We start from the raw sequence: 27,099 nt of genomic DNA on the forward strand, positions 1-27,099 counted from the left end.
CCCTTCCGGAAGCACGTGTTCTCCGCCCCTGCTACGGTAGGGGGTGGGGTGCATGTCCCTAATACAGAGCACGTCCAGCGCGCAGGCGCCACTAATGTCCCGCCCCAGCATGGTGGTTTGTGTGTGTGGTTGGTCTCAAGGCACGGCCGGCGCGCAGGCGCCAGTAACGCCCCGCCCTGAACCCGCCAGTCTTCCTCTAGCGTGCGGCACGTATAACGTCTTCACGAGGACGTCAGGCGTCACCGCGTCGAGGCTGATGACGCGCCTTTGGAGTCGCCGTCTTTTTCTCCGCGCCTTCGCGGAGTGGTAGCGGGTCCGAGGCCCTGGGTAGGCGGTCGTGCCGCTCACAGCCTCTATGAGGGGCTCTAGAGCTTCAGGGCCCGGAGCTATGCGGTAGGACGTCCGCGGCTGAGGCCCGCGCTCCTGCAGGTCAGCTGACAATGATGCTCTTCCTGTGTGGCCCTCCGCGGCGGCCTGTTACCATGGCGTCTCGGCCGCATCCCCGGCCGCTTGGGGTGGTGGTGGGGTTTGAGTGGGGGGTCCCTGGCGGCCTCGGCACCCTCTCTGAGCCCCTTTGCTTCGGGGGTCGGGACCCAACAATTATAGCTTGATTTTCCCGCCCTGTCCCTTCCGCCTGGTGGGCTGACCCCGCAGGGCCTCCGTAGAGCTCCGCCCACCCTTTTCCTCTTACTGAGGGGGAAAGTGGCCGGGAGGAGAGGATGCGCTGCCCCGGCCTTTCCCTTAGTACTGTAGAGACCACCCTTACACGTGAGGGCAAGGCCTCATTGGGCCTCTCCTAGAGCCTCTGGAGCTTAGCCCGGGCCCGCCGATATCCGTGCTCTGTTGTCACTCCTCCGGGCGGTTTGCCATTCCCTTTTCCCGCTTATTTGACAGGTCAGGAAACTGAGCCGGTCAGTCAGCTAGGAAGTGCGCGGAATTTGAATGTAGGTCTTCCCACCTCCGGGTGTGCCCCTCTCCTCCTGGCTTCCCACTGACTATATAGTAAGTGCTAGGTCAGTGTTCTGTTCCAGTCGCGAGAAGGGACGTATTTCAGCACTGGGAGGTGGATAATTGTTTATTAGGCACTAACCGAAGGAGACGCGAAGGAACAGCGTCCTCCCCCGGGAGCTGAATGGGGACGCCGGAAGGGCGGCGGGGCCGGCATCTGGCCTCCCCGGCGCGTGGCAGCCCCGGTTCCTGAGTCCTTCTGCGTCCGCGGAAGCGCTGGGGGAACCCTTGGACTTGGTGTGGTCCAGATGCGCCCTCAGGCTGGGGAACTAGCGGTGATTAAGGGGCCTGTTGGAACGGCCCCTCCTGTGGGGCCGGATAGAAAATGGACCGCTTGTGTCTTTATCTTCTACTTTTATTTTAAAAAATTACAGATACTTAGAATATATTGAAATGCAGTGTAGCCTTGCGGCGAAAATGGGGATCATTTAAGGAGAGATGCTCTCTAAAGTTAAATCGTCACAAATAGGAATGGTTTTGTTTCCTCTGTAACTGTCTGCTTAGTGGGGGAAAAGATGGGCTTTTTGCTGCATTACCTTATCTGTTGGCGAAAGTTTCTACTCTATCTTAATTGCACATAATGTTTTTGGTTTTAGACAGATGCTTTTTAATTTAGTTTTTTTTTTTTTTTTAAAGAATGCCTATACTTTGTTGAGTTTTTAGCATAAATGATTGCTGATCTTTGCCAGAGGCTTTTTTTTTTTTCCCATTTTTGAGATTATCATGTGATTTGGGATATTTTTTGACTTTTAATATGAATTGTGTTCTTTGCTAATGTTGAACCATCTTTGCACCCCTAATTTAAAACCCGTTTTGTCTTATTTTTTTAATAAGTTGCTGTTAATTTAGCAGATTTTTATTAAACATTTTGTATTTCCTTTACAGTAGACATATTTCCTTCTCTGAGATGGTCAAATTTTCTGACTTCTTTATAATCAGATTAATTAAAGATATGTCAATTTTATTAGTCTTTTAAAAGAAGAGGCTTTTAGGTTTATCATTAATAGGACTCTTTGGTTTCTAGTTTAACTAATTTTTTTTCCTAATTTTTAATCTTCTTGTGCTTGTTTTAGATTTATTTTTTTCTAACTTAAAAGACTTTACACTTAGTTCATTAATCCTCATTTTTCTGTTTTTGTTAATATATGCTTGTAGAAATAAGATTCTTACCCTCCACTTTCTTATCTACATCCTAGAAATTTGTGTATGTTTTTCTTTTGTTTCCTTCCTCCCCTATTCTAAAGATGATTTCTCTCCATCTCTTTGTTACCTAAACTCTTTCTCTGGTTCATGTCCCTTATAGTGATTTTTCATGGAATCTCAATTTCCCTGTTACCCATTCTGGGCTTTCCCTCTAGGCAGTTCCTGCCACTGCCTTTCTTTGTGCCTCACTCCCAGAACTATGCCAGTCCCTAGTCCAGGTAACTGGGAGAATGCTGTCTGTCCTAACTGACCTTTACCCTCCCCCAGGTAACCTTCTTTTCCCATTTGCCTCGAAATCTACCCAGGCCCGGCTCTTCTCACTTGGTTAGTTGCCAGTTGTCCCAGGGAAGGTTTATTCCTGCCTGTCTCCTCTTCCAGGTAGGAGGAAGGATCTTTTCTCACCCCAAATAGCTCATCCATCAAAAATTCCCTATCTTCCTTCATCAAGCACCTCTGTGATAATGTAAACTTTGTTGTTTGATATCATAATTATTATTTGATGTTATGGCGAATGTTTGATAATCATAGGCTAAATGGACCTATTGCCCATAGAAGCATATAGGCAAATTGGCAGCTATATGTCCCCATTATTTTCAATTGTGTTGGGTGGATTAGGCTTATTATAGCTTTTTGTTGTATGAACCTGACACAGAGACCTTAATGTTAGACTTTTTCACCTGTTTGTCCTGAGAAAGAAATAATCCCCTCTCTCCCCCCCCCCATCAAAGCTTCACCCAAGCCTGGGACCCCAAGAGCTTTTCTACCACATCTGGCTCTGATGTTATCAACAAAGCCCATTTTGAGGTATATAATCTTGCCATCTGAACCTCAACTCTTGAGTGTGTTCCCCAACATATCTCCTTTACCCTCTTGCTGGATTGAGTGTCTTGTATTTGGGGACAGACTTATGTTGCTTTTTATTGCCATAATGTGAGTATATGTTTTGTTTGCCTGTTTGCTGCCTGACATAACAATAAAACCTGTGTTTATACTGATTCCCTGAATTCTAATTTTTTTGGAAATCCTGAACCCAGCTATTTGATTTAAATTTAATCTTGAAGGGGTTAATTAAACCAACTTCTCTTCAGTCATAGTATCTTTCATCACTGGAACCCTGTCCCACCATCAAAACAAAACCTTCTTTTTTTTCCCTTGCCCCCTTTTCAATCTCCCCCCCCCCACTCTTTTACTTTTTTCTGCTTATACATGTACATTGATTATTTTAAGCACATTTTCTTATGAACCATATTGTGAAGAACAGTCGGAACAAAAAGGATTTATGTTCACTGTCCATAATTCTCTTTCTGGTTGCAGATGGCATCTTCCATCCAAAATTTATTGGGATTGCCTTGGATCATTGAACTGCTGAGGACAATCAAGTCTTTCATAGTTGATCATTGTACAGCCTTGCTGTTATTGTATACAGTGTATCTGCTTGTTTCACTTAGTATCAGTTCATGTAACTCCTTCCAAGCCTCTAAAATCAGCTTATTCATATTTTATAGAACAATAATATTCCATCACCTTCATATACCACAACTTGTTTAGCCATCTCCCCAACTGATGGGCATCCACTTACTTTGCAGTTCTTTGCTACTACAAACAGAGCTGCTGCAAACATTTTTGCACATGTGGGTCATTTTCCCTTCTTTCTAATTTTCTTGGGATACAGACCCAGTATTGGTACTGCTGCGTCAAAGAGTATGCACAGTTTGATAGTCCTTAGAGCATAGTTCCAATTGCTTTCCAGAATTACATCTCTCCAGATCATTTTACAATTCCACCAGCAATGCATTAGTCTCCCAGTTTTCCCACATCCTCTTCAACACTTATCGTGATCTTTTCCTGTCTGTCATCTTAGCCAATCTGAGAGATTTGAGGTGATATCTCAGAGGTGTTTTAATTTGAATTTCTCTAATCATTAGTGATTTAGAATATCTTTTCATATGACTATAGATGGCTTTAATTTTCTTATCTGAAATTTCTGTTCATATATTTTGACCATTTGTCAATTGGGGAATGACTTACAGTCTGATAAATTTGACACAGTTCTTTATGTATTTTAGAAATGAGGCCTTATCAGAAACACTGGTTGTAAAACATTTTTTTTCAGCTTTGTGTTTCCCTTTTAATTTTGTTTCTGTTGGTTTTGTTTGTGCAAAACTCTTTTAATTTAATATAATAAAAATTGTCTATTTTGTGTTTCATAATGTTCTGTCATTTGGTCATAAATTCCTCCCTTCTCCAAAGACCCATTAGATAAATTATCCTTTGCTCTCCTAATTTGCTTATGGTATCATCCTTTATGTCCCCAAATCATGTACCCATTTTGACCCTATTTTGGTACGGAGTGTGAGATGCAGGTGTATGCTGAGTTTCTGACATTATTTTCCAGTTTTCTCAGCAATTTTTTGGTGAAATAATGAATTCTTATTCCAGAAGCTGGAGTTTAGGGGTTTATTTATTTATTATGAAATACTAGATTATTATAGTCATTGATTATTGTGTCCTGTGTATCTAATCTATTCCATTGATCCCACTATTTCTTAGCCAGTATCAAATGGTTTTGATGGCTGCTGCTTTATAATATAATTTTAGGTTTAGTACTGCTAAGGCACTGTTTTTTTTTTTTTTTTTTTTAAATCCCCCAATTAATTCTCTTGATATTCTTGATCTTTTGTTTTACAAATGAATTTTATTATTTTTTCTGGCTCTACAAAAACCTTTTTGGCAGTTTGGTATGACACTGAACAAGTAGTCCAATTTTAAGCAAAATTGTCATTTTTATTATATTAGCTCAGCCTACCCATTAGCAGTTTTTTCCCCCACTTGTTTAGATCTGACTTTGTGTGAGACATGTTTTATAACTGTGTTCGCATAGTTCTTGGGTTTGTCTAAAATACCCCAAGTATTTTATTTTGTCTACAATGATTTTAAGTGGAATTTCTCTTTCTCTTTAATGCTGGGCTTTGTCAGTGATGTAGAGAAATGCTGATGATTCGTGTCTCTTGAAAGACCAAAGAAGCCACTGTCCCTTCATTGGATCCAGACACATTATACTCTCTCCCTTCTCTCCTTGCTCTTTCATACAACTTTCCTATTTCATAATATACACAGCCACAGAAAACAGTCATCTGTATATAGTGGGCCAGGTTCCAATTGTGCTCCAGGCCCCTGACTTGCACTTTTCACCCCTGTTGTCTAGTGTGCATTTAGAGAGATTCTCTTCTGATCTTTGTGCTGTCATTGTTATTATTGCTGGCCTTGACTGCTGCACTCCTATTTCCTGCATTTCTGTTGACTCAAGTGTTCAGAAGCAAATAATCTCTTTAGGTCTGATTTTATTTCTAAGAATGCTTCAAATACCTCTTTGTTATTGACCATCCATCATTTTTCTATTGGGGATAAGCTCAGATTTGCAGAGTAAGTCACCCTGGGCTGCATCCTGAGCTCCATTGCTTTTGGTAATACTTTTCTCTTTTATGTTTTCTGGTGGGTGCAGAATAATCTGGTTTTGTTCAGTTTTACCTGTCTTGGTATTTGAAGAGTTTTCTTCTGGTTCCTTGCAGAGAACTTGTTTCTGAATTTAAAATGGCTAAAGTTAGCTACTCTTTCTCTTAGATTTTGTAGTCTTGGTTTTTTTGGAGGCAGCAATCTGAATTCTTTCAATTAGTATTTCAGTTTTGATATTTAGGTTTTTTGACTTGTCTTGTGTTTCTGGGAGGCTTCATCATCATTCTTAGCTTGTATCTGCATATCCTGTTTTTTAAATCTGTTTGTTTTGCTTAGTGCATTTTCTTTTCATGTTATTTTTTCTTCTCTTCCAGATTTTCCTTTACTTCTGTGATTTACATACCAAATGTATTATGATATACTCTTTGTTCCTTTGGTGAAGACCTGGCATCAGAAATAGAAAGTTTTCTATTCTGCCAATTATTTCTTCTGTGTATGACTTAAATTTTGTTCACCTGATTCTCATTTCTCTCGAACTGCCCAGGAAAAGTGTGTTGTTGCCAGCTAGGAGGTTTCCTGGCTAGAGTGCTGGGCCTGTGGTTAGGAGAAAGTAACTGTGACTCTGGGCAGCCACTCAATTTCTCTTTGCCTTAGTTTCCTGAACTGTGGAATAAGGATAATGAAAGTCCCCATCTCCCAAGGTTGTTAGGGAAATTAGATGAGAGATTTGTAAAAGTGCTTAGCACAGTGCCTGGCACATAGTAGGTGCCAAATCTATACTTGTCTTCTCTTCTTTCTTGTGGTTCTGCTACTTTTGTGTCTTACTGCTGTGTGTGTGTGTATACATTTTAAAATAAATATTAAATAAATATTATTATAAATATAATAAATAAATAAATATTATTTAAAATAATATTTTCTTAATTTCAGGAGCAACCACTAAGGAAGAATGCAGAAATCAGAAAGTCATGGAAGCCTGCAGATGAGAAACCGAGTAACAGGTAGCATTCTTTCTATCACACTGAAGAGGCAGTCAATATTGCGGTACATCATCTAATTGTTTCTGCTCAGGTGCTCCATCTGTTTCTTGCCTGCACTAGACATGGGGTCTGTGAGCTCGAAGAGTTCCCCCTTGCTTCAGTCCAGCTGATTTGCATATCATGGCATCCCTCCCTGAAGCATGGTCTTCTTTAAGGAGGAAGGACCGCCACTAATGATATCATCCTCTAATGATGTACTTTTATATACAGAAAGGTGCAGGTGAGCCTTGTTTTATTGTTTTTTTTTTTTTCCCTAACATACAGGCACCTGTGAACAAAGAACGTCATCAGGTTCCCAAGTAAAACACAGATCGGTAATACACCAAAATAAGGCATCCTCCACCAATTCTATAAATTTTGCAAAGAAGCCTCACCCTCGGCCAAGTGATAAACTTAATCCTAAAACTATTGACCCGGTAAGTAAAAAGAGTACCTTAAAATTAACATTATCACTTTATATTAAAAAGAAAGCAGTTGAAAAAGATGATGTTGTTAACTTTGACATCTTTAGTTTTCTCATCCCTGACTTTGGCTAGAATATAATGAACAGGTATGGTAGTAAAGAAAAAAATTAGCTAAGAATACTAAAGTACATCTTAACATTTTATTGGCTATGTACATTATAAAATTAGCAATTTTTGTCCACTACTGGATATATGAATCTCTTCTATAATATCAGTAACTCTTGTTTCCACAGTCCTAGCTTGAATAGTTGTAATCATTTGAAACAAACAATATTTGTAGTATTCTTTAAGCTGCGATTATTTTCTACTACCCAAGTAGATTGTGAAACATGATAGGAAGCCATATGAGACAAAGCATTTCTTTTTTCTTGTATTTTTCTTTATTTTATATTCTATTTATTAATTTTTGTTTGTTTTGTTCTTTGTTTCTGAAGAATTTGGTACCCAATGACTGATTGGGTCTCTTTATAGTTGATGAGCCTCTTTATAGTCAGGCTGGTTCTCAGAAAGCAGACCTGTTCTATTCCTAGTACTATTTTAAAAAGAAAATATTTATGTGAATTTCTTCAAACTCTTTCTGGTTTGGAAATTAAAATTTTTCATTCTATGAGTGACTGTAATGCTTCATTTACTACTTGTGTGACTTAGTAACAAAAGTTTTTGTAAGCATATGTTCACACTGCTTAATACCTAGTTCACTTGAAGTGTAGACTTTCCACTAACTCATAAGTAATGGAATTGATGGTAAACTACAATCTAAAATACTTTTGACAGATAAAAAACCTCCGGAGAAAGATCAGTGAACTACTTAAATACATATATGTCTGTGTAATTTTACTGTGTTGTAAATCCAAGGTCTGATCTTTTCTCTCTCTCTTCCTTTTATATAACAAAGTTTCACAAACAAAAACTTATTTTTTTCTTATTTCATTTTAGTTCAGTGATCAGCCACGTGCCTCTTCTGCTTTTGCTGCTATTTACTCCAAAGGAGGTATCCCTTGCAGGTAAAATCAATTAGAGAGGTAATAGACCATATTCTTGAAATGACTTTAATCAAATTAAATAGTTTTTGCAGATTAAGCATGTTAAGAATATCAATTGCCTTTGGGACTTAAAAAGTCATCTTGGAAAGAGTTCTCTGTTGGAGTATCTTAGTTACCTATGCTTTAATGCTATTTAACCTTTTTTTCCCAATGATTTTGAGAAAGACATGATTGTTTTGTTCTTACCCAAATTACACGTTTTATACTTGCTAGATAACACATTCAGCATCCAAAAACAGGAGTAAATGTAGAATCTTATTCTTGAATTTTTAAAAATGAACTTTGTATTTGGTAAGTATGGCTAGACAACAATACAAATATCTTGAAGTGTTTTGTAGAGTGTAACAGATTACAGGTTTTGATAAGAGTTGACATCATGGAATGGCAACATAAATTATCATCTTAGTTAGCTTAAAAAGGGTTTAATATCCAGAACCAGAGAGGCTATAATCCAACTCATTTCCCCTAGTTAGGCCATAGTAGAATGACTTAGATCTTAGCATCACATTTTAAAAGGGGTAGGGAATATGGTGTTAGATTAAATCTTGCCTTGTGTATTTAGTAGTTAGTAGTTAGGTGACCACTTCACTTCAATCTTCTCTGATCCTTGGTTTCTTCATTTGTAAATAGGAATATCTGAGATACCAACCTCATGAGATTGTTAACAGGTTCAAATGAGAAAGTGTTTTGCAAACTTAAATAGTATTATATATATGTCAGTTATTGTTAATGTCATTATTAGTTAGAGAGTTTGCAGAGAAGGGCACCCAAGGTTATTATGCCATATGAGCTTTAGTGGAAGGAACTGAGGAGACTCATTAGGGATATAGTTCCTGCCATCCCTGGCTATTAGTAGCCCCTGATACTTGTCCCTTACCTTTTCCTCACATAACATGCATGAAGATCCTCAAGCATAGATATATGTAGAAAAATCTCACAGGATTATGCATTATTGATTCTATAAGCTCTGGCAAGCAACCGTGGAGATCTTAATCGAAATGCCACCTGATTGCAACCTCTCAATATTAGAAATGTTATTTGTTGTTCTATCTCTTCTACTGTATTACTTCTCAAAGGTTATTCAGTCTTTTTTTTTTTTTTTGAGGAGGGTGTTAACAAATCACCTTTTGTAGTAGTTAGTTATCTTTTGCTTGCCACTGTAGTACATTAGCACAGCCATTGTCCTTGTGGCTGAGAAGTTCACATCAGTGGTCTGATGTCTTGTTCATGTTCCAAAAATATCCTCCTATGATTTGATTCTTTATATAAAGTGATTTTTAAATCAAGGCCAACTGTAAACCTTTTCCAATGCCAATGAAGTTTGGTTTTATTTGAAAGCTTCAGTTTTTATTTAACTTACCGTTTCTTTTTTTTTGTAACCTTACATAACATCTTGCTGTTTAATATTGTAGTGGTAATAAGGACACAAATATTAAGGCTAAGGCATACATTAAAAACCTACTTAATAATGGCTGGAATTCCAGAATAAGTATGTCTTAAAATCCTCTGCAGGAATAAAATTGAGTTGTACTTAAGGTTTGTAAGTAATGTAAAAAACTGTTACAACTTAAAATTGAGTTGTACCAGTTCCTAGGATTATAGATTTGAATCTTGGAAGTGACCTTAAAGGTCACCTAATTCAACCCCTTAATTTTATAGCGAATTTAAATTGTCTGCCTAAGGTCACTCAAGTATTCATACCCAAGTTTCTGACTCTGAATCCAGTGTTCTTTGCACCTCCTCCATTAAATCAATATTACTTGATCATGAATCTATGTCACAACTTTAATAAAGGAGAACTTTTTATAGAACTAAAAGCTACTTCCAAAGATGTACTGATAAGTGCTTTATCATGTGATCACATTATTATATACTAGGAAATGAAAAATTGTCCAATAAAATTTATAGTGTTAACAATATTTACATATAATACCATTTGATATATGCCTGATTCACTATCTTTACATCTCAGGTTGGTACATGGCTCAGTAAAACACAGATTACAGTGGGACTGCCTTCCTGAAACTCTTCCATTTGATCCTCTTCTTATTACTTTAGCAGAGGTAAAAGACTTTCTTTAAAACAATAATGATATTATTATTAGATAAAATAGAGAGTTTTCTAGAACTTATTTAATGTTTTTGGTATTTAAATAAGACATAATGATGTTGGAATGCTACTGCTTAAGGATTAATTGTAAATCATTAGAAGCTAATTTTCTGTGTAGATTGGAATTTATTATAAGTGAAGAAAAAATAATTTTTAAATCATAAAAATTTAAAATGGAATAAAAAAATCTAAATATATGATCTTTATATAGAAAAATATTGCTTCCGATGTCTATCTTATGAGAACTTATAAATGTAGGGAGACAAACACATGATCTGTTTAGGACAAAAAAATACTAAAGATATTTTTTAATTGTCTTAGAAGAAATTTACATCTATTTAATAAATGTTATTCTTTCATAATACTTTTATAGACATTTCATAATATTGAAATATATTGTTTTTGTAAAAAAAACTTTTCTCTGGAGGGAAGAGTATAAATGCATTTTAGTTAAAATTTGAATTACAAAAAGTTAGTGTAAACATTGAGGGGAATCTGTAGTGTCTTTTGATAATGCTTTCTGTAGGGGAAGCATTATTCCTATGATTTAGAAATAGATTTACCTTTTAAGAACTGTAACCTGCTAGGCATTTGCAGTTTACATGGGTTTGATATTATGAAAGGCAAATGGCACACCAAATTACCCGGGCTTGTGTTTTGTCCAGTTAAGACAGTCCAGTTTTTCAACTTCCAGGTTGATTAGTATCCATTCCTGGAATTCTCTGTCTCCTTAGTCTGGACTCAGCTCAAACCTGATAAAGACCAGAGGCTTTTTTTCCTGGCTCCTCTGACTGTTAGTGCCTTCTCCTCAGAGATTACCCTTCCATCAACTCTGTATATGCCTTTTAAAAACTACCTGATTTTATGTTATTTACTTCATTAGAATATGAGCTTCTTGAGAGCAGAGGTCAGTATTTTTGCTTTTATTATTATTATTATTATTATTTTTTGCATGTCTTTGGATTTAGCACAGTACCTCTTATTCAGGCCTTTCTACATAAGTGCTTTATAATGGATTAACTTATAATTAGCAGACCTGAATTTGAGTCCCAGTTCTCTCTCACTAATTGTGTTACATTGGAGAAGTCACTTAAACTGCTATGAATCTCATTTTCCTCTTTTTTACAAGAAGAATGGTGATGGACTATTATGTAATTTTGAGAATTATTTCTCAATAAAACATTTTGTGTACTCCATAAAGTAAATGTGAGTTACTTTTTACATTTTAATAAATATCCCTTGTAGAGCAAAATTATTAGGCTTGCTGCTTTCAGAATGTTAATATTGAAAAATTAAAACAGGAACTTTTCTTTTCCAATTTAAAACAAATTTTGCTCTTCCTATTTTTCCATTAGTAGAAATAAGTGGAATGGTTTGAGGGCTTTTTTTTTTTTTAAACTAGACCTACCATTGATTTCATCTGTGTTAAGAAGGTTCCTGCTGAGAGAGATGTTCTTCCAAATGAAGATCCTTTACTAGTGTAAATGAGTACTTTCTCTTAAACAGAGAGTCTTCTAGGATTGCCTGTAACTCTGAAAGTTTAAGGACTTGACAGGGGTCACATAGCCTTGAATTCCCAGATGAGCTCTACCTACTCTGCTATGTTGTGAAGGGAAACAGACCTCAAGAAAAGCCTTCTTCTCACCAGTCCTGCAAAGACAGTATGGGTTTCATCTTTGTACTTGTGATCCATCACAGTAGTTTCTCCTTTCAAATTTGAAGGATTTGTGTTTCCCATAAACGGCTATAGCAGTCTTCATTTTTTTTCCTCTCTTCTCTCACCAACAACTTGATAGGATCTCTTTTCATAAACTGTGTTTAATAAAAATTATTTGTGGAGGGTAGGGCTTCCTTACAAGAATCTTGTGACTTGGTAAAGTATTAGTCTTCCTTTTTTTTTTTTTTTTTTTTTTAAAGATGAGGAAACTATCAAAAGTTCAATCTGTCATCACCTAACTAGCTATTGGGTACAGGAGATGGGACTCAAAGTCAAGTCCTCTGACAAGTAGTATTATTTCCATTACATGATGCTTCCTTTTTTAAATATAAAAATATGGGGAAAAGTTATCTTTTAGGGAATTGTTATGAAAAAATGAGGATTTAAATTTCATTAGTTGGGTAGGAGGAAAAGTTGTAAAATTGTCTTTGGTTAGAAAAGAAAAATGTTATGACTTTGAAAATAGTGGAATTTCAATCCAGCAAATCTTGGTGTAGATTGGGATGATTTCTTTTAGGGGGATATTCTTAAAGGGAGTGATGCACGGTCTGAGGCATGCATACACACAACTGTGGTAGCTTTTTGTTTATTTTGTAGAAAAGTATTATTTAGGAGGAAAATCACCTGGTTTTATTTAGAAGGTCAGAAAAAGAGGTGTAACTGATGGTAATCTATTCCTATTTTTCTTTTTTTGTTCCAGTTTTAATTGTTGTATTTATTATTACTAAAATTGTACTTTCTTAACTAGGAAGCCATAATAATGAACATACTCTGATTTCTATATTATGATGTTTTGTCTTCGAATGATCAAACCTATATTAAATCACATTTTTACATATTTAACAGGGTTTGAGAGAGACTAAACATCCATATACATTTGTATCAAAAGAAGGTTTTAAAGAATTACTTTTGGTACAAGGTGCTACTGAAAAAGCCGTGCCCTTGCTACCGAGACTGATTCCTGTCTTGAAGGCTGCTCTGGTATGTTTTTTATTTTATTCCAAAGACTTCATGTATTATTTTATTATTATTATTATTATTACTTTTGCTGAAGCAATTGCTGAAGTGACTTGCCTAGGGTCACATGGCTAGGAAGTATTAAGTGTCAGAGACCAAATTTGAACTCAGGTCCTCCTGACTGCAGGGCTGGTGCTCTATCCACTGTGCTACCTAGCTCCCACACCCAAAAACTTAATATCAAATCAAAAATCTCAGCAGGGTTATATTTTATGTAATTAATCTCTGCAAGAAAGACTGTTCTACTTTTGAACTTGGCATCTACTTGATGCTCTCAAAATTCCAATCTGGTTTTGAAGGGTAGATATCTTTGGAAGAAATACCAAGTGTAACACAAGACTTTCAAGTTAATTTTGCATTTACATTTAAGTAATACATTAAATATTTTCAATATTTTAAGTTTATTTGAGAATTTGCACTTGTTTCTAGTTTTTGTGGTGAGGATTATAGCTTTAAAGCTTGTCTTGTTTGGTTGATAATTCTCTCTTAATTGTAGATGTTGAATTTTATTTAATTATCATCCTTCTCTCTTGCTTTCTTCTCTCCCTCCTCCTCTTCCTCCGAAGACTCATTCAGATGGTGAAGTGTTTGAAAGGGGGTTGAATGCTTTAGTACAGTTGAGTAGTGTTGTCGGGCCTTCTCTAAATGATCATCTGAAGCATTTGCTTACAAGTGTAAGTGTCCAAAATATTTGACAATTGTATCCCTTTCTTGTGCTATTCTCCAATATTTTTAGCTTTTCCTCCTATTATTTGGACTTGATATCCTCAGTAATTTGATTACCTTACTGAGGAAATTTCATTTGACAGTGCAGATAGTTGCCTCTATCACAGTTGCGTGGGGTACTGACCACTTAAATGAATTTGCCTTGGGATCACACATCCAGTAGATGGCGGGGTGGGGAATGGATCCTAAGTTTTCTGTACTTAGTCCAGGTGTGTCAGGCTATTTTTAAGTTCTAATCTGAACCTTTTAATATTAGACCAGTGTCTTTTAGATTTCTATTAATCTTAATTCTCAAGAGATGAATTAAAATTACTCTAATAGAAATTGAGTGCCCATGTGCTCTAAAATCTCACTGTTTATTTCCCCCAATTAGCCTATTTTTAGTTAGTGAAATTTAGAAAGTTTTCTTATGATTTATAATCGAACTTCATTTTTGTTCCCCCAGTGTCTTGTGCTTAACATATTGTTTAGTAGATAAAATATATTTTATTTCTCTTTTAAGCTTTCCAAAAGACTAATGGATAAGAAATTCAAAGAGCCAATCACCAGTGCTTTACAAAAGCTAGAACACCATGGTGGAGGTGTGAGTAAAAAGTCATTCTTCCTTTAATTTATTTGGAAGTAACTGAGCTTAAATATTTTTCCTCACTTTAAGAGAATTTTTTGTTTCATTTATTAAAGATCTTGTCCCTCTCCCTCAGAAAAGAAAAATTATACCATTTAAAATATGTATATGTAGTTAAACTTGTACATTATACATGTCCAAAAAAATTGGTCTTGTTCTGAGTTTTTCATTTCTGTCAGAAGATGAGAAACATGTATCCTAAGTTTTCTGGAATCTTGGTTTTTCATTATGCTAAGAGTTCAGCACAGTACTGTTCTATTACATTTATATCCTTGTTTACCCATTTCCCATTTATGAGCAGCTCCTTGAATTCCCATTCAGTGCCACCCCATAAAACTGTAAATATTTTTGTACATACTTAGGACTAATCCCTCCTTAATCTGCTGTCCTAATTTCCCTTAACTCTGTATATGTGTTCTTATAATCACTTCCAGGCCTTGCCTAATTGGAACTTTCCCTATTGTAAAAGGAGTACCCACACTATTAAAATCATGGATTTTTTTGAAGATTAAAAAAAGAAGTCATTTAAGTCCATTTTTCTTTCTTATTAGGTATTGTAAGTGTTTTAAAAAAAAAAAAGTTAATATATCTGCCATATGTTGTAGTTTTAGCTATCCAGAGACTTGCCTCACATCATACTTGAAGATAAGTACTAACACTTTCAAGTCTTCTTTGCTGTTTCCTTCTAAATAATTTTTAAATGACTTTTCTTTAGATTGTCTGGTCTTTGTATTATCCTAATTTTAGGTAACCTGAGAAGGAAATGGTATATACTGCTTCAAGTCAGTGTGGGCAGGCTACAGTCCAGGGTTTCACAAAGAGTCAGATATAACGGTGGGACTGATCAACAATCGTTTTAAGTAGCCCCAAACTTCATCTTAAGTGTTCAAGAGACACCATTGAAAGAAGAGCCTTTTTTGATAAGATGTTTTTCCACAGTGTTTGTTTGAACACTGTTACAACATGTGTTAGATGTAGTTTTTAAAATTGTGTGTAATATTAGCAAAGAACAATATTATCTTCTTTATTTCCATTTTTAAATAAGCTTTTAGTAAATTCTTTTTACTTTTAAGAAAAGTATTATATATTGAATGCATCTATCCCACTGAGTACTACAGTGTACTAATGCTAATTTTTTTTCTATCAACAGGGCAGTCTGATGATTATCAAAGCTAAAATTCCAACCTATTGTTCCATCTCCTCTTAAACCAAAGGAATAAAACGATTTGATTAAATGGTGAGAGATATCAGAAGCATGTGATGAACATCATAGGATCCCATTTGAATAAGTTCCTTTTCTTAATCACAGCTCCTGATATATTTACATGATAAAAATTAGTACACAGAACTGATTCCATTGAATCACAGTAAATTCACATTTATCAGCTTGGGAAAATGGAAAATAATGGAAAACTATTGAAAGGACTTTTATAGTGCAATTTATGGGGTTTATCAGTTTTTTTTCCCCTTGCTACATTGGTTTGTATTAAGAACCAGAGTTTTGTTTACAGTTTCAGATTTGATATTTATATTTTAGTTAGCATATCAATCACTTAAGTGATTGTACTAGTTTTTCATAATGACTCTGTCATACTTTGATAGGTCTAAAAATCCTACAAAGTCATAGAAATTATAAGAATTAAACTGGTAACTCACTGATAAATTATTGCTTATAAACAGGTATTTTTATAATATGGAATGCTTGGTGAAAACATCCAGAATGTGACTTTTTATTAGTGTAAATTTCTACATGTTAAGGTGTAAATTATTATTTTACAACTTGCTAAAACTATAGATGAGTTTAGATGTTGTAACAAGTAAATATTATTTTATATTTCCTTACCTTAAAGAAATATGACTTGTGGAATGGAATATTTAAGAATTCAACTCTTGAAATTCCAGATTGTATTCACAAAACTTTTAGTGTTAACTTGTTAACTCTTTTCCCCTTAAAATGACTTAATAAATATGTTGTAATTCTTAGACATTTTTACTTTATGATTTTCTGCACCACCGAGAAAAGCTCTCACGTTAATCCAAGGATGATTAAAAAAAGGTTATGGCAGCCCTACCTTGTAGTTCCAGAAAGAAAATAATCCAGTTACTTTTTGATTGAAGTTGCTGCTAGTTAATCAGTGTCCAGTCAAGTAGCTACTGTGTGTTAAGCACTAGGGACACAAGCTGCCAACAGCTGGGTGATTACAAAGACGTACAGAAGAAATGTGAAATAATTAGGCATCCTGTAGAAGGTAATATTTTAGGGGTCTTCAAGGACAGGTGGTGAAAGAGACAAGTGGGCTCTGACAGAGACCAGCCCGGAGGTGGGAAAGGAGTGAAAGAATGAGTCAGAGGATCCAGGACAGAGCCATCGGGAGGTTACAGAGAGGAGGAATAAGAAGGGTCCAGAGCGGGGTCAGCTGAGAGAGGCCCTTGGATTTAGCCATTAAGAGGAATCACACCTACCTCCCGTGGTAGCTACGAAGGGGCCCATGGGTCTCTGTTGCGATGGAAGACACATCCATAGAAATTAATTTACCGAGGAGACGAGGTCAGGAGAGAGTGCCTTCCTGCAGCAGGTGAGGCAAGAGGACATGGAGAGTTGTGGGACAGCGCACATACATCAAGGGGCAGGTTCAAGCTTTAAACTAACCATTCTGTATGGGTAATGATGACAGGATCCTGCTTGTACTCAGGAAGAACTAGAGGGGAGAGCGAGACTAAGTAGAAGTCCGGGTATGAGGCCATTTAAAGAGAAGGGGATTCTAGGTGAGATGTTACAGAGGAGGAAATGACAACAGCAGATTGGATATGGAGGACTGGAGAGGGACATTGGAAAACACGAAGAACCGAAAGGTTCTAAATTTGAGCACAAAAAATACTGAATTGGAAGAAATCTGACAATGAAGAAGCCAAAGAAAAGCAATGTTAAAAATACCCATGAACTTTTAGAATGACCAAAGCAACTGACCTTAAAAACAGGAGGCATGCAGATAACTTAGGGACAGTAGGTCTCCCCAAAACAAAACCTGCACCAATTGCAGGGGGTGGAACGCTGCCTGATACAGTTAAATACAGAAGATAGAACATCAATCAAAAGAGGTTTGCCTTCTAAGTGAGTGACACCATCACCTTATTCTTTCAAACTTCAAAAACTATAGTTAAATTGAACAATTTCAGTGGCAAAGAAAAATAGTCTTTTTGCAGCCAAGGGAAAAAGAAAGACCTTCAAATACAAAGAAAAAGAATGTTCTAGTATATTTTGAAAAAAAAGCTCAAGCTCCTTCAAAATGATAATGACAAAGGATACAAAGCTAGGCTGAGTCATTAACAACAAAAAATGATAGGTGAACAGAGAGGGAAAAAAGCAAAATATTTGACATGGAAACAACATCAAATAACAGAAATAAAAGTGAACGCTATTGTAAAGAAAGAATTTCTCTTTGTTCTGAGGTTATATTATCTCCATGGGATTAAAAAGAAAGGGTAATCAGAAAAAGAAAAAAAAGCGGGTGGGGAGATTAAGTTAAAAGAAATCACAAATATCCCCTTTACCTGGACACACATGAAACTTTTGTGGGACAAATGTCGTAGGATGCATATAAGGCTCAGGGAAGTAGGGAATGGGGTATTCTATTCCTTAGGAAATCTCAACCATTGAGGAATGAGATGGCAATTCGTGCATTCAGATGAGTAGCCACCCGGGATACAGAAAAAAGCAGATCCTCCTGAAGGGTCTCCCTTGGTGGAAGAGGTGAGAGGTTGTGACTTAAACCACTGGAAGAGCTTAAAAAGAATTAAGAGGCCCTGTCCAGTAGGGAGGTGTGCTGTGCACAAGGTTCTGATGCAGCCGAGTCCCATCAGTGGCAACATCAACCCTGAGAGGTGATGGCACAGCTCCTAGGGCAGGTGAGAAGTGAAAGGGAGGTTTTGAGTTAATCACTTCACAGCTGAAAGAATGGAGTAAAGAAGAGGTGCATAAGTCTAAGAAAACTCAAAGTCCCAAATGGAGAAAATTGGCAAAAGACAGCGGGGTTAGGGAAAGGAGTCCCAGGAGTAGAATTAATACATCAAAGCAGTCTAAGCAAAACTGTATTGGGCCAACAGAAAGGATGGGGTAATTTAAGGTTTGCCAAGCTGTCATTTGATTGTCCCCCCAGCCCTTGAGGTGGATGCTATTGTTTTATAGAAAGGAAATGGGCTAGAAAGATAACTTGTCTTTGTCTGCAGAAGAATTTTAACACAGTTTGCTGACTCTAAGTCCAATACTCCCTCCACTAACCAACTGGCCCCCTCAGGAATCAAATGAAATTGGAGAAGAGACCAAAATGAGACTAAAGTGCATCAAAGTGAAACCCCCAAAGCAGGAATTGCAATCGTTTTAGCAACAACTATCTCAATAAATAAGGAAACCCTAAAGTGAATCATTAGTTATTGTAATACCAATATATGCTTCAAGTGACAATTGCTAAATTCATAAAGAAAAAGTTGTGTAGAAAGGCAAGTAATAATAGGAGACTAAAATTCCTCTCAGAGAGACATACCTTACAAACCAAAATGAGAAATCCAAAACTAGACAAATTCAATGTTGGAGCTAAAAGACTTAGGATGCTTTCTGAATGGGTACATTGAATTATATAGATTAACATTACATGACAACTTTTTGAAAATCAACCATATCACCAAAACAGAGTAAGGCAGAAATGCACACAAAATGCAATAAAAATAATAGTCAATACAGGGAATACAAATAAAAGATCTGAATGAAAGATTCACAGTATAATCTTGAACAATATAATAGGATCAAAGCAAATTGCAAATATGAAAAATCATTAGTCAACAATATAGCAAAATTTCTGGGATGAAAAAATGAATACAATAATGTGCCTAAAAACTTTCTTTAACAAAATAATGTCCAATGTAAATGAAAATCAAAAAACTATAAAACCAAAAATAGAAATTGGTTTGAAATTTGGCCAATTAGGGAGTAATATCAAATCCAGGTAGAATCAGAACTGGAAGAAAAAATTTCTAGAATCTACAGCTGTATTCCAGTACAATTGAAAATCTAAAAGGAACAGAATATTCACAAAAAAACTAAAATAGTAGAATACTAAAAAAAAAAAAAAAATTGCAGAAAATTGAACTAATTTTAGAGCAACTATCAAAGGAAGACTATAATCTTAGGTTTTAGGAGAATAGTATTAAACTTAAAAGAACAGTTACTAATATTACAACACAACTGATCCCATCAAAAATTGACAAGGAAACGTAAGACATAGCCCCAGTTTTAAGAAAATTTAAAGCAAAGAAAGACCAATATTCTCCACAGTGATTTCATGAGCATAGAGATTAGTTGGCTATGGAAACTTCCTGTTACAACACAGATAAGCATTTTCTCTGTCACATAATTTTGGTGAGCTGCCTAGACACCTAAAAGGTAACATGTCTTACCCCATGTATCAGAGGCAGAATTTGAATCCAGATCTAATCACTGTGCCAAAATGTCTCAAGAATAATGATGAAAAATCTTTAATATCCTGGGAGGTTACAGTAATTTATGTTAAAATCATTTCCTATCGTAAGTCGAATTTACACCAGGAATATATGGTTCAACATCTGAAAAGCAACGATATTAAAGACAAAAACACACACCTTCATTTGATTCAGAAAAAGCCTTTGACAAAGTACAATGATCAGTGCTAAAAGCTTCACAAAACAGAATTTTTTTAATTATGAAAAGTATCTAAAGTCAAAGTTTAGTATACAAGGTGTCTCAAAAGTCTTATAGTTTGAAGCTTCTGTAAATTAAGTTGAATTAATGCTACAAACAAAATAATTTTAAAGTTTTAAATTTAGTTTCGTGAATTTTGAAAATTAAAGGCATAAAGTCTTATTCAAAGTAAAATTTATGGGAAGCAGTCTATCTAAACACTTTCCATCTACATCTATAAATTTATATATTTACACATAATATTTTCTTTAAAGAGGTAAATCATTGTATGGATATTAGCGTTTATGCCTGGATCATAGCCATATTAAAATGGCAATACTATCAAAACTAATTTACAGACCTAAATCTATCCCAATGAAAATACCAAGATTATACTATACAAAACTAGAAAATATAACAAAATTTGTCCTAATATTCTAGAATATCAAAGGTAGTAAAATTCAGAAAAAAAGTAAGCACTTCTAGTCTTCAAATTATTATAAAGTAGTAAATGAAAAGTTAGTAGGTGTTGGTTAAAAAGCAGAAAAAGATTTAGTGGGACAAATTAGGCAAGGGAGAAATCAGAAATAATTCAGTAACCTTCTTTTTGACAAATTTCGAAACATTACCTAAGAGTGAGATTCCTCTGACAAAAATTTCAGGGGAAAGTGAAAAAAGCAGTCTGGCATTAGAATAAGACCATATATCATTTGGGTATATAATCTGAATATTAATGACAATATTTTAAAATTAGAAAGTAAAGTACATTTTCCATCTTGTTCCTGGGGGAAAGAGGAATTACTAACCCCCATAATGGATAGAGATGATCAAAAGAGGTAAAACAGAAAATTTCAATTACATGAAATTAAAATGCTTTAACTCAACTAAAATTTAAGACAGCTAGGATAATTAGAGAAACAAACAATTAAGAAAATGTTTCTAATCAAATATTTCTGGTAGGGGCATAATATCCAAAACAATGCTTAATGGTAAATGTTGGAATCTTTACCCAAAACAACATCTTGTAAGATCAGATGAATAATCTATCAACTCTAATGAGTTAGCAGTTTGTAAAGATTCCAACAGGTAAATGCTTAATAATCAGATCTTTGAGGAAAAAAAAATGTAGTCATGACACGCTTTTAACTCTGAGGCACATCATTTGTATTTTCTCTTACTTTCTTAAATGTAGACAACAAAACCATAAAAGGCTCATTTATTTTTCGGTTTGCCGATTTCTGAAAGTATAAATGTTCACAGTGAAAATTACATAATTTGTATTTGAGCTGGTTCAACCTGATTCTAACACACTTCTTTATAGAATATAACCATACGCCATCCCCCAGTAGATAAGTGGTCATAATATATGAATAAGCTCTTCTCAAAATTGCAAACTAATTAAAACCCAATGAAAACATGCTTCAAATCAATAAGAAGGAAAATGCAAATCAACACAACTCTTGAGATAGCTTTTCCACCCAGAATGGCAACAATGACCGGAAGAATAGTGACATTAGATGGGTTTATAGAAACTGCAGTGTACTAATGAATATATTGCTTGTGGAGCCATAACATAGTATGACTGTTTTGGAAAATGACCATTGAGAAGACAATTTGGAATTGGATAGACGTAAATGGAGAGTTTCCACTGCTGCAGATAATACTGCAAGGAGGTCAGTGATAAACAGTGGGTTCAATGGTGCCCATATGAGCTCACGGGCCCATACACATACACCTGGGTTTTTGATTGTTTTTGTGGTATCAGAAAACTGAAAACAAAGTAGATAACCAATGATCAGAAAATGGCTAAAGCTGTATGCTGTAAGAAATGATAAATATAATGGATACAGATAAACATGGGAAAAATTATGACCTTATGTAAAGTGAAATAAGTAGAACCAGGAAAACAATATACTGCAATGGAAAAAGCACCAATAAGACAATTGAATCTGACTGCTGAGAAATTATAATAACCAAGCCTGGTCCTGAAGAAACAGCAGGAGAAAGCCCTTTACTCTCTTTGCAGAGGTATGGGATCATAGAATTGGAAGACTTTCTATAATGTTAAGACTTAATTCAATTGGTAAGTTTTGCTACACTTTCTTTTTTCTCCTTTTATAATAAGGGATAGCTTCTGGAGTGTGGTAGGAAAGGAAAGAGATATAATGAAGTTAGATGCTATAAAAACAAAATTGCTCTTTCATAAGTTATATGTTATTTAGAGATTTAAAGAACATCAGGATAAGTAGTAGCTTTCACCCCCTCCGACTTCAGGCTAGAGATTTTTGCCAATCCAGAAAAAGGATCTGGCCTTGGAAAGACCTTAGAGAATTTATAGTAATAACTACCTGTATTTATAAGACTTTTAAGATTTTAAAGCATTTTTTCCTCAAAACAATTCCTCTAAGGCAAGTGAAAAGCAGTGTCAAAGGCATCTCCTCCCCTAGGGACTATTTGCCATCTAGAATCTTGGGGTCTGAAACTGGAAATTTTGCTGTGGGTGTAGGTGTTCCTGGTATCCCCATTTTAAAGAGAGAGGAAGGAGAGAGGGAGTAACCATTTCCATAGAGCCTCTCCCTTGAGCCGGGCTCCCAACTAAGAGCTTCACAAGTATGGTCACATTTGAATTTGACAGGTGACGTCGTGCCTTTGAGGAACCCCAAAGAAACTAAGGGATTGGCTCCAGGGCACAGAGCTAGGAAGTGTTGGAGGTCATTTGGAGCCTCGTGGCTAATGAGGATTAAGTGATGGGGGTCACCCAACAGGTAGCAGAGCAGGCTTACTGTACCTTTCTGACTCCAAGCTCAGTCCCTACACAAACTGGAGGCAGATGTATGGGAAAAGCTGGAGGTTTGGAATCGACCTAAATTTGTCTTAACTTTGGCTAGTCACAACCTCTGTGAGCCGGTTTCTCCATCTACAAAATGACAACGATAACTGTTAATTATTAATAATGTAAACATCTAATATTTACATAGTATACCAAAAGGCTTACAAAATGCTGTAAGAGATCTCATTTTATCCTCACAATGACCCTGGAAGATAAGTACTATTTTTATCCCCATTTTACAGAAAATGAAAAAGAAAGACATTAAGTGACTTCCCCATTTATCACACAGGTAGTAAATGTCTGAGGCAGGATATGAACTCACATCTTGTTCCAAATTTAGCATGTTATCTACAATTAGTTATGAGCTATTTAAAATTTTTTATATTTAATAGAACATGTTTATAGTAAAATTATTTTGTTATTTGGTACCATAAATCACATGTAAATATTTAAAATAATTCTGAATTTATTCTGAGTATTTTCCTAAAATTTATTTTACAGTTAAGGGTTCAACAACTAAAAAATTTGAAGGCCACTGCTCTTGAGAACAGAATTGAGAATCAACTTTGAATATTTACTGCTATTACAAAATTGAGGGCATTAGCTGGCATCTTAGAAACCATGGTTAAAGCCATTATAACACTATCTTTATAGGGAGCTCAAAAATGATGATGAAGGTTACCATAGTTTACAAAATGCCACAGCCAGTGAAATCACCTTTTTTCCTCATCAATCCTCACTTTATAGATGGGAAACAGGCTCGCAGAGGTTGTAACTTAAATAACATAACCAAGGCTCGAACCCAGCTCTTGACTCCCAATTCATAGCTTTCCCTTCCATCACTGTCCCCACTTTGTGCAGAGGCCTGAAAAGACAAAACGGTTTCTTTGATGAGTCTTTGAAAATTAAAAATATAAATAAATTGTGGTTTAAGGGTGAAAAGAAGACCTAAAACATAAACATTAAGTTTATATACATTCTACTTTTGTTTATTTTTCCTTTTTAAAATACAAAATGTATACATCGAGCTTACACACACACACTAATGGCAAAGTTCAGGTGTACATGTATTGTACTACTCTTCTTCCTACACTGGTGATAGTAGAACATCCTTCAGCTTCTTATCTTGACACCAGAATAGATCCCTGATTTATTTTTGTGAAACAAAGTCGCAGATTCCTTCTATCTCAGAAGTTTTTGTCTTTGTGATATTTTCAGGAAAAAAAAAATGACAATGGTTATATCTTTAGTATTGTTATGGAAAATTGACATTATGGGCTTAAGATCCTGGAAACTAATATTTAAAATTGGGGCTTGTGTGCTGTTAATCCCTTTACATAATCCAATTAAATAATTGAAGTGATAAGGCATTCTCTACTGTTCCGTTATCATAGTTAACAGTATGATAGTTTTTCCTTCAAAATGAAATTATGCTAATGTCCTTCCCCATTGTTTCATCAAGTGTTCTTTGTCTTTGCAGCTCTGTGTGACAGAAATGCAAGGGGGGAGGTCAGGCCAGAGGTGATCCTGACCCTAGGCTGATTGCTGTTAATTATTAACGCGTACCAGATGCTCATGCACTAGTGAGCCATAATTTAAAACTGGGGGACGGTAAATCCTTGTCTTCATTGTAGACAATATGGGCATTTATGTAGTGATACCGGAATCCACTAGATTTCCTTATTTCAAAGGAAGTGTGAAGCCTAGTTGGGGCCGTCACCTTGAGCATGTCCCAAATTACATATATTATGTGGGATTTGGGTTCTAATACGGAAAACCAACAAGTACTTATTAATGAGCCATACTCAAAAGAAGTATGCCGTCACCAGGTAATCGTTTTAGTTCTAATGGTAGAAAAATGCCAGATAAATGAAGGCTTCAGCAAAAGGAGACTTCAACAAAAAGAGGAAAACCCACAAAAATAGGGACTGCATCATTTTTAATAGCGAGAATTGTTTTTGTTTACTCAAAGTATATAAATGGGATTACAGCATACAAATATGGAAATGAAATCTAATTTCTATAAATTAAACACTGATGCCAATATTTTAGGGGGAAAAAAACAATAGTGGGGCTGGATTCTAATACAAATGGGTAGCAAAAAACACTATCATAACATCACTTTGATGTGCGAAAGCCTCAATAATTCCAGGGTTGGAGTACCGATAAAATTATGTGTTTGTCAGGTACCATTTCTTTGAATAGCTTTGTGGTAGGAAATTTTTAGAACATCCCATTAATTTAGTGACATAATGAAAAGGATGCAAATTGATATCTTGGAAACATAATTTTGGGGATGGCTTTATAATAAAAACAAAGCTTATTTGCATAATATGCTTCAGTGTAAAGCTGAGCAGTCTATGCTAAAAGTGGTAATTCCAACTTGAATATTGTTTTAGAATAGTTCACATTTGTCTATTAAATTTGAGATCTAACCAACATGTTAAATCACATTTTCAAAGAGCTGCATGGAGCGCATTATGTTTTCATCCTGTAAGGAGACAAAAATAAATAGATTAAATTTGAATTTTTTCAAAAAAAGATAGGCTATTATCCTGATTTCCCACTCCCCACTCTAAAATACCCATTCGGATGAACATGCATCTATGCTTAAACACTTGTAACAATCATCAGCTATTACAAATAATTAAATGCTGCTTTTGTAAACTTTATAGCTTAATATAAAAATACACATTGTACACATGCATTCTATTTATAGAAACATGTAAAATAGGTATTTTTATATTAAGATTTTCTAATTTCTATGTATAGAAACATCTTTCTGCATTTTTAGGTCTGATGTGTTTTCAAAACTTTGAATAGTTATTTTTAGATGATAATGGAAACCTTTCCAAATTCAACATATAAGAATATAAATAATAACAGTAACATTAGCAGAAGAGAGGAGACTCGGCAAACAAACCAGGTCAGGGATAAGTACAAAAGAGCAAAGCAGTGATGGTGCTGGACTAATTACTCTTTGAAGTCTTGTAGACCCTCAGTTCTATGGGCCTGCTTCTAGAAACAAGTGGTCTTAAAGATGCAGTGGAGAAATCTTCTGTGGATGCAGAATTTTGGGGCAGTTGTTAATCCTAACGGTGTTCTCTAGAAATGAGAAGAGCAAGCAGTGTAGAGAGCTCTAAGAACCAGGAAGATGTGGGTCCAAGTTCTACGTCTAACATTTATTGGCTATATGACCCGCTCAGTGCTGTAGGAAACTGATCTCAGCGGATTGCTCCAAATTGGTCATTTTTAAGTTGTTTTCCAGGAATATCTCTGGAAGCAGCTGGATTCCCAACGGACATGATCATGGTTAGCTTTTGTGTGTGTGTGTCTGTGTGTGTTGATAAGCTGAAAGAACTATTGGAGAAGATGGAATTTAAAATAAAATCCTATTTTAATCATCATAAAAAACTGATATTCAATGATTGAAGTGGGATCGTCAAGGGTCCGTGGAGCACATGGCAGTCCACATCCCTCATGATACAGAGGAGGAAACTGAGGCTCCAAGAAGGCGAGTGGTCATGATCATGCAGCTAGAAAGCACCTAAAATGACGGGGAACACTTTATTTATACTGTCACCTAAGCTCTGCTTTTACAGAGAACTCTAACTCCAGTGCCTGCTTGGCCATTTGTGACCAGTGAAGGGCTGGTTTGCCTGCATGACACAATTGAAGCACAAATGAACTTGGAATCGGAAGCTCGAGTTCTTTGTCACTGTTGAGAACAGGTAAACACATGTTGGGGTGAATCCCAATATATGGCGTGATTGTGATGCAGAAATGTCCACACGCTTGTACCACATGATCAGTCCTGTCAAGGCTGCTCTACTGTATCCTGAAAGTAGATTGTCTACAGTCTGTTACATTTTGTTTCCATGAGATCACGTGCTTTTTTTAAGGCCACATTTAAAAAAAAATAAATTATTAATATTGACTTCCAAGTTCCCTCCTGTAAAGTTTTGGGAAAACAAATATAGACAATGAAAATTGCTGTCAGGAGATTCTGTATGCTCAGCTATTGGTGTAAAGTCAGGGAATTATGAATTTGGGCTTGTGTCAAAATGCTGTGAAAATGAATTAGTTATATTTGGTGGAAACTGCCTTATCCACCCAGATATGGGATAGCACAACATGGGTGAGTAGCATGTATA

At 35.8% G+C, this 27,099-nt stretch overlaps 2 protein-coding genes across 6 annotated transcripts in view; one reads left to right on the top strand and one right to left on the bottom strand.

The window, feature by feature from the left end:
- Positions 1-227: 227 nt before the first annotated feature.
- PACRGL (parkin coregulated like) lies at positions 228-16,369 on the top strand. 3 transcript variants are annotated; one of them, XM_051964158.1, is made up of 9 exons: positions 228-429; positions 6,595-6,665; positions 6,969-7,120; positions 8,105-8,172; positions 10,184-10,274; positions 12,884-13,018; positions 13,621-13,728; positions 14,283-14,363; positions 15,556-16,369. In XM_051964158.1, exons 2-9 carry the CDS (start codon positions 6,614-6,616, stop codon positions 15,610-15,612), a joined length of 744 nt encoding a protein of 247 aa, XP_051820118.1. In that variant the 5' UTR covers positions 228-429; positions 6,595-6,613; the 3' UTR covers positions 15,613-16,369. The 3 variants fall into 3 exon arrangements, with proteins under 3 accessions (XP_051820118.1, XP_051820120.1, XP_051820119.1); XM_051964160.1 differs by lacking the exon at positions 228-429 and adding an exon at positions 480-894; XM_051964159.1 differs by lacking the exon at positions 228-429 and adding an exon at positions 901-1,002.
- A 7,538-nt stretch (positions 16,370-23,907) lies between these two features.
- KCNIP4 (potassium voltage-gated channel interacting protein 4) overlaps positions 23,908-27,099 on the bottom strand; it is a 1,018,244-nt gene continuing 1,015,052 nt past the window's right edge. For all 3 annotated transcript variants that reach the window (XM_051967626.1, XM_051967628.1, XM_051967627.1), the window contains one exon: positions 23,908-25,436. In XM_051967626.1, the coding sequence (XP_051823586.1) occupies positions 25,389-25,436 (48 nt within the window). In that variant the 3' untranslated portion in view covers positions 23,908-25,388. The remainder of the gene's footprint in view (positions 25,437-27,099) is intronic.

The sequence above is a fragment of the Antechinus flavipes genome, chromosome 6 (assembly GCF_016432865.1).
Source record: "Antechinus flavipes isolate AdamAnt ecotype Samford, QLD, Australia chromosome 6, AdamAnt_v2, whole genome shotgun sequence".
Classification (NCBI taxonomy): domain Eukaryota; kingdom Metazoa; phylum Chordata; class Mammalia; order Dasyuromorphia; family Dasyuridae; genus Antechinus; species Antechinus flavipes.

Bases quoted from the DNA above. Each gene is read 5' to 3' on its own strand.
- PACRGL (XM_051964158.1), top strand. From the start codon at position 6,614: ATGCAGAAATCAGAAAGTCATGGAAGCCTGCAGATGAGAAACCGAGTA. The intron at 6,666-6,968 runs GTAGCATTCTTT...CCTAACATACAG, and splicing joins GATGAGAAACCGAGTAACAG to GCACCTGTGAACAAAGAACG. The intron at 10,275-12,883 runs GTAAAAGACTTT...CATATTTAACAG, and splicing joins TTCTTATTACTTTAGCAGAG to GGTTTGAGAGAGACTAAACA.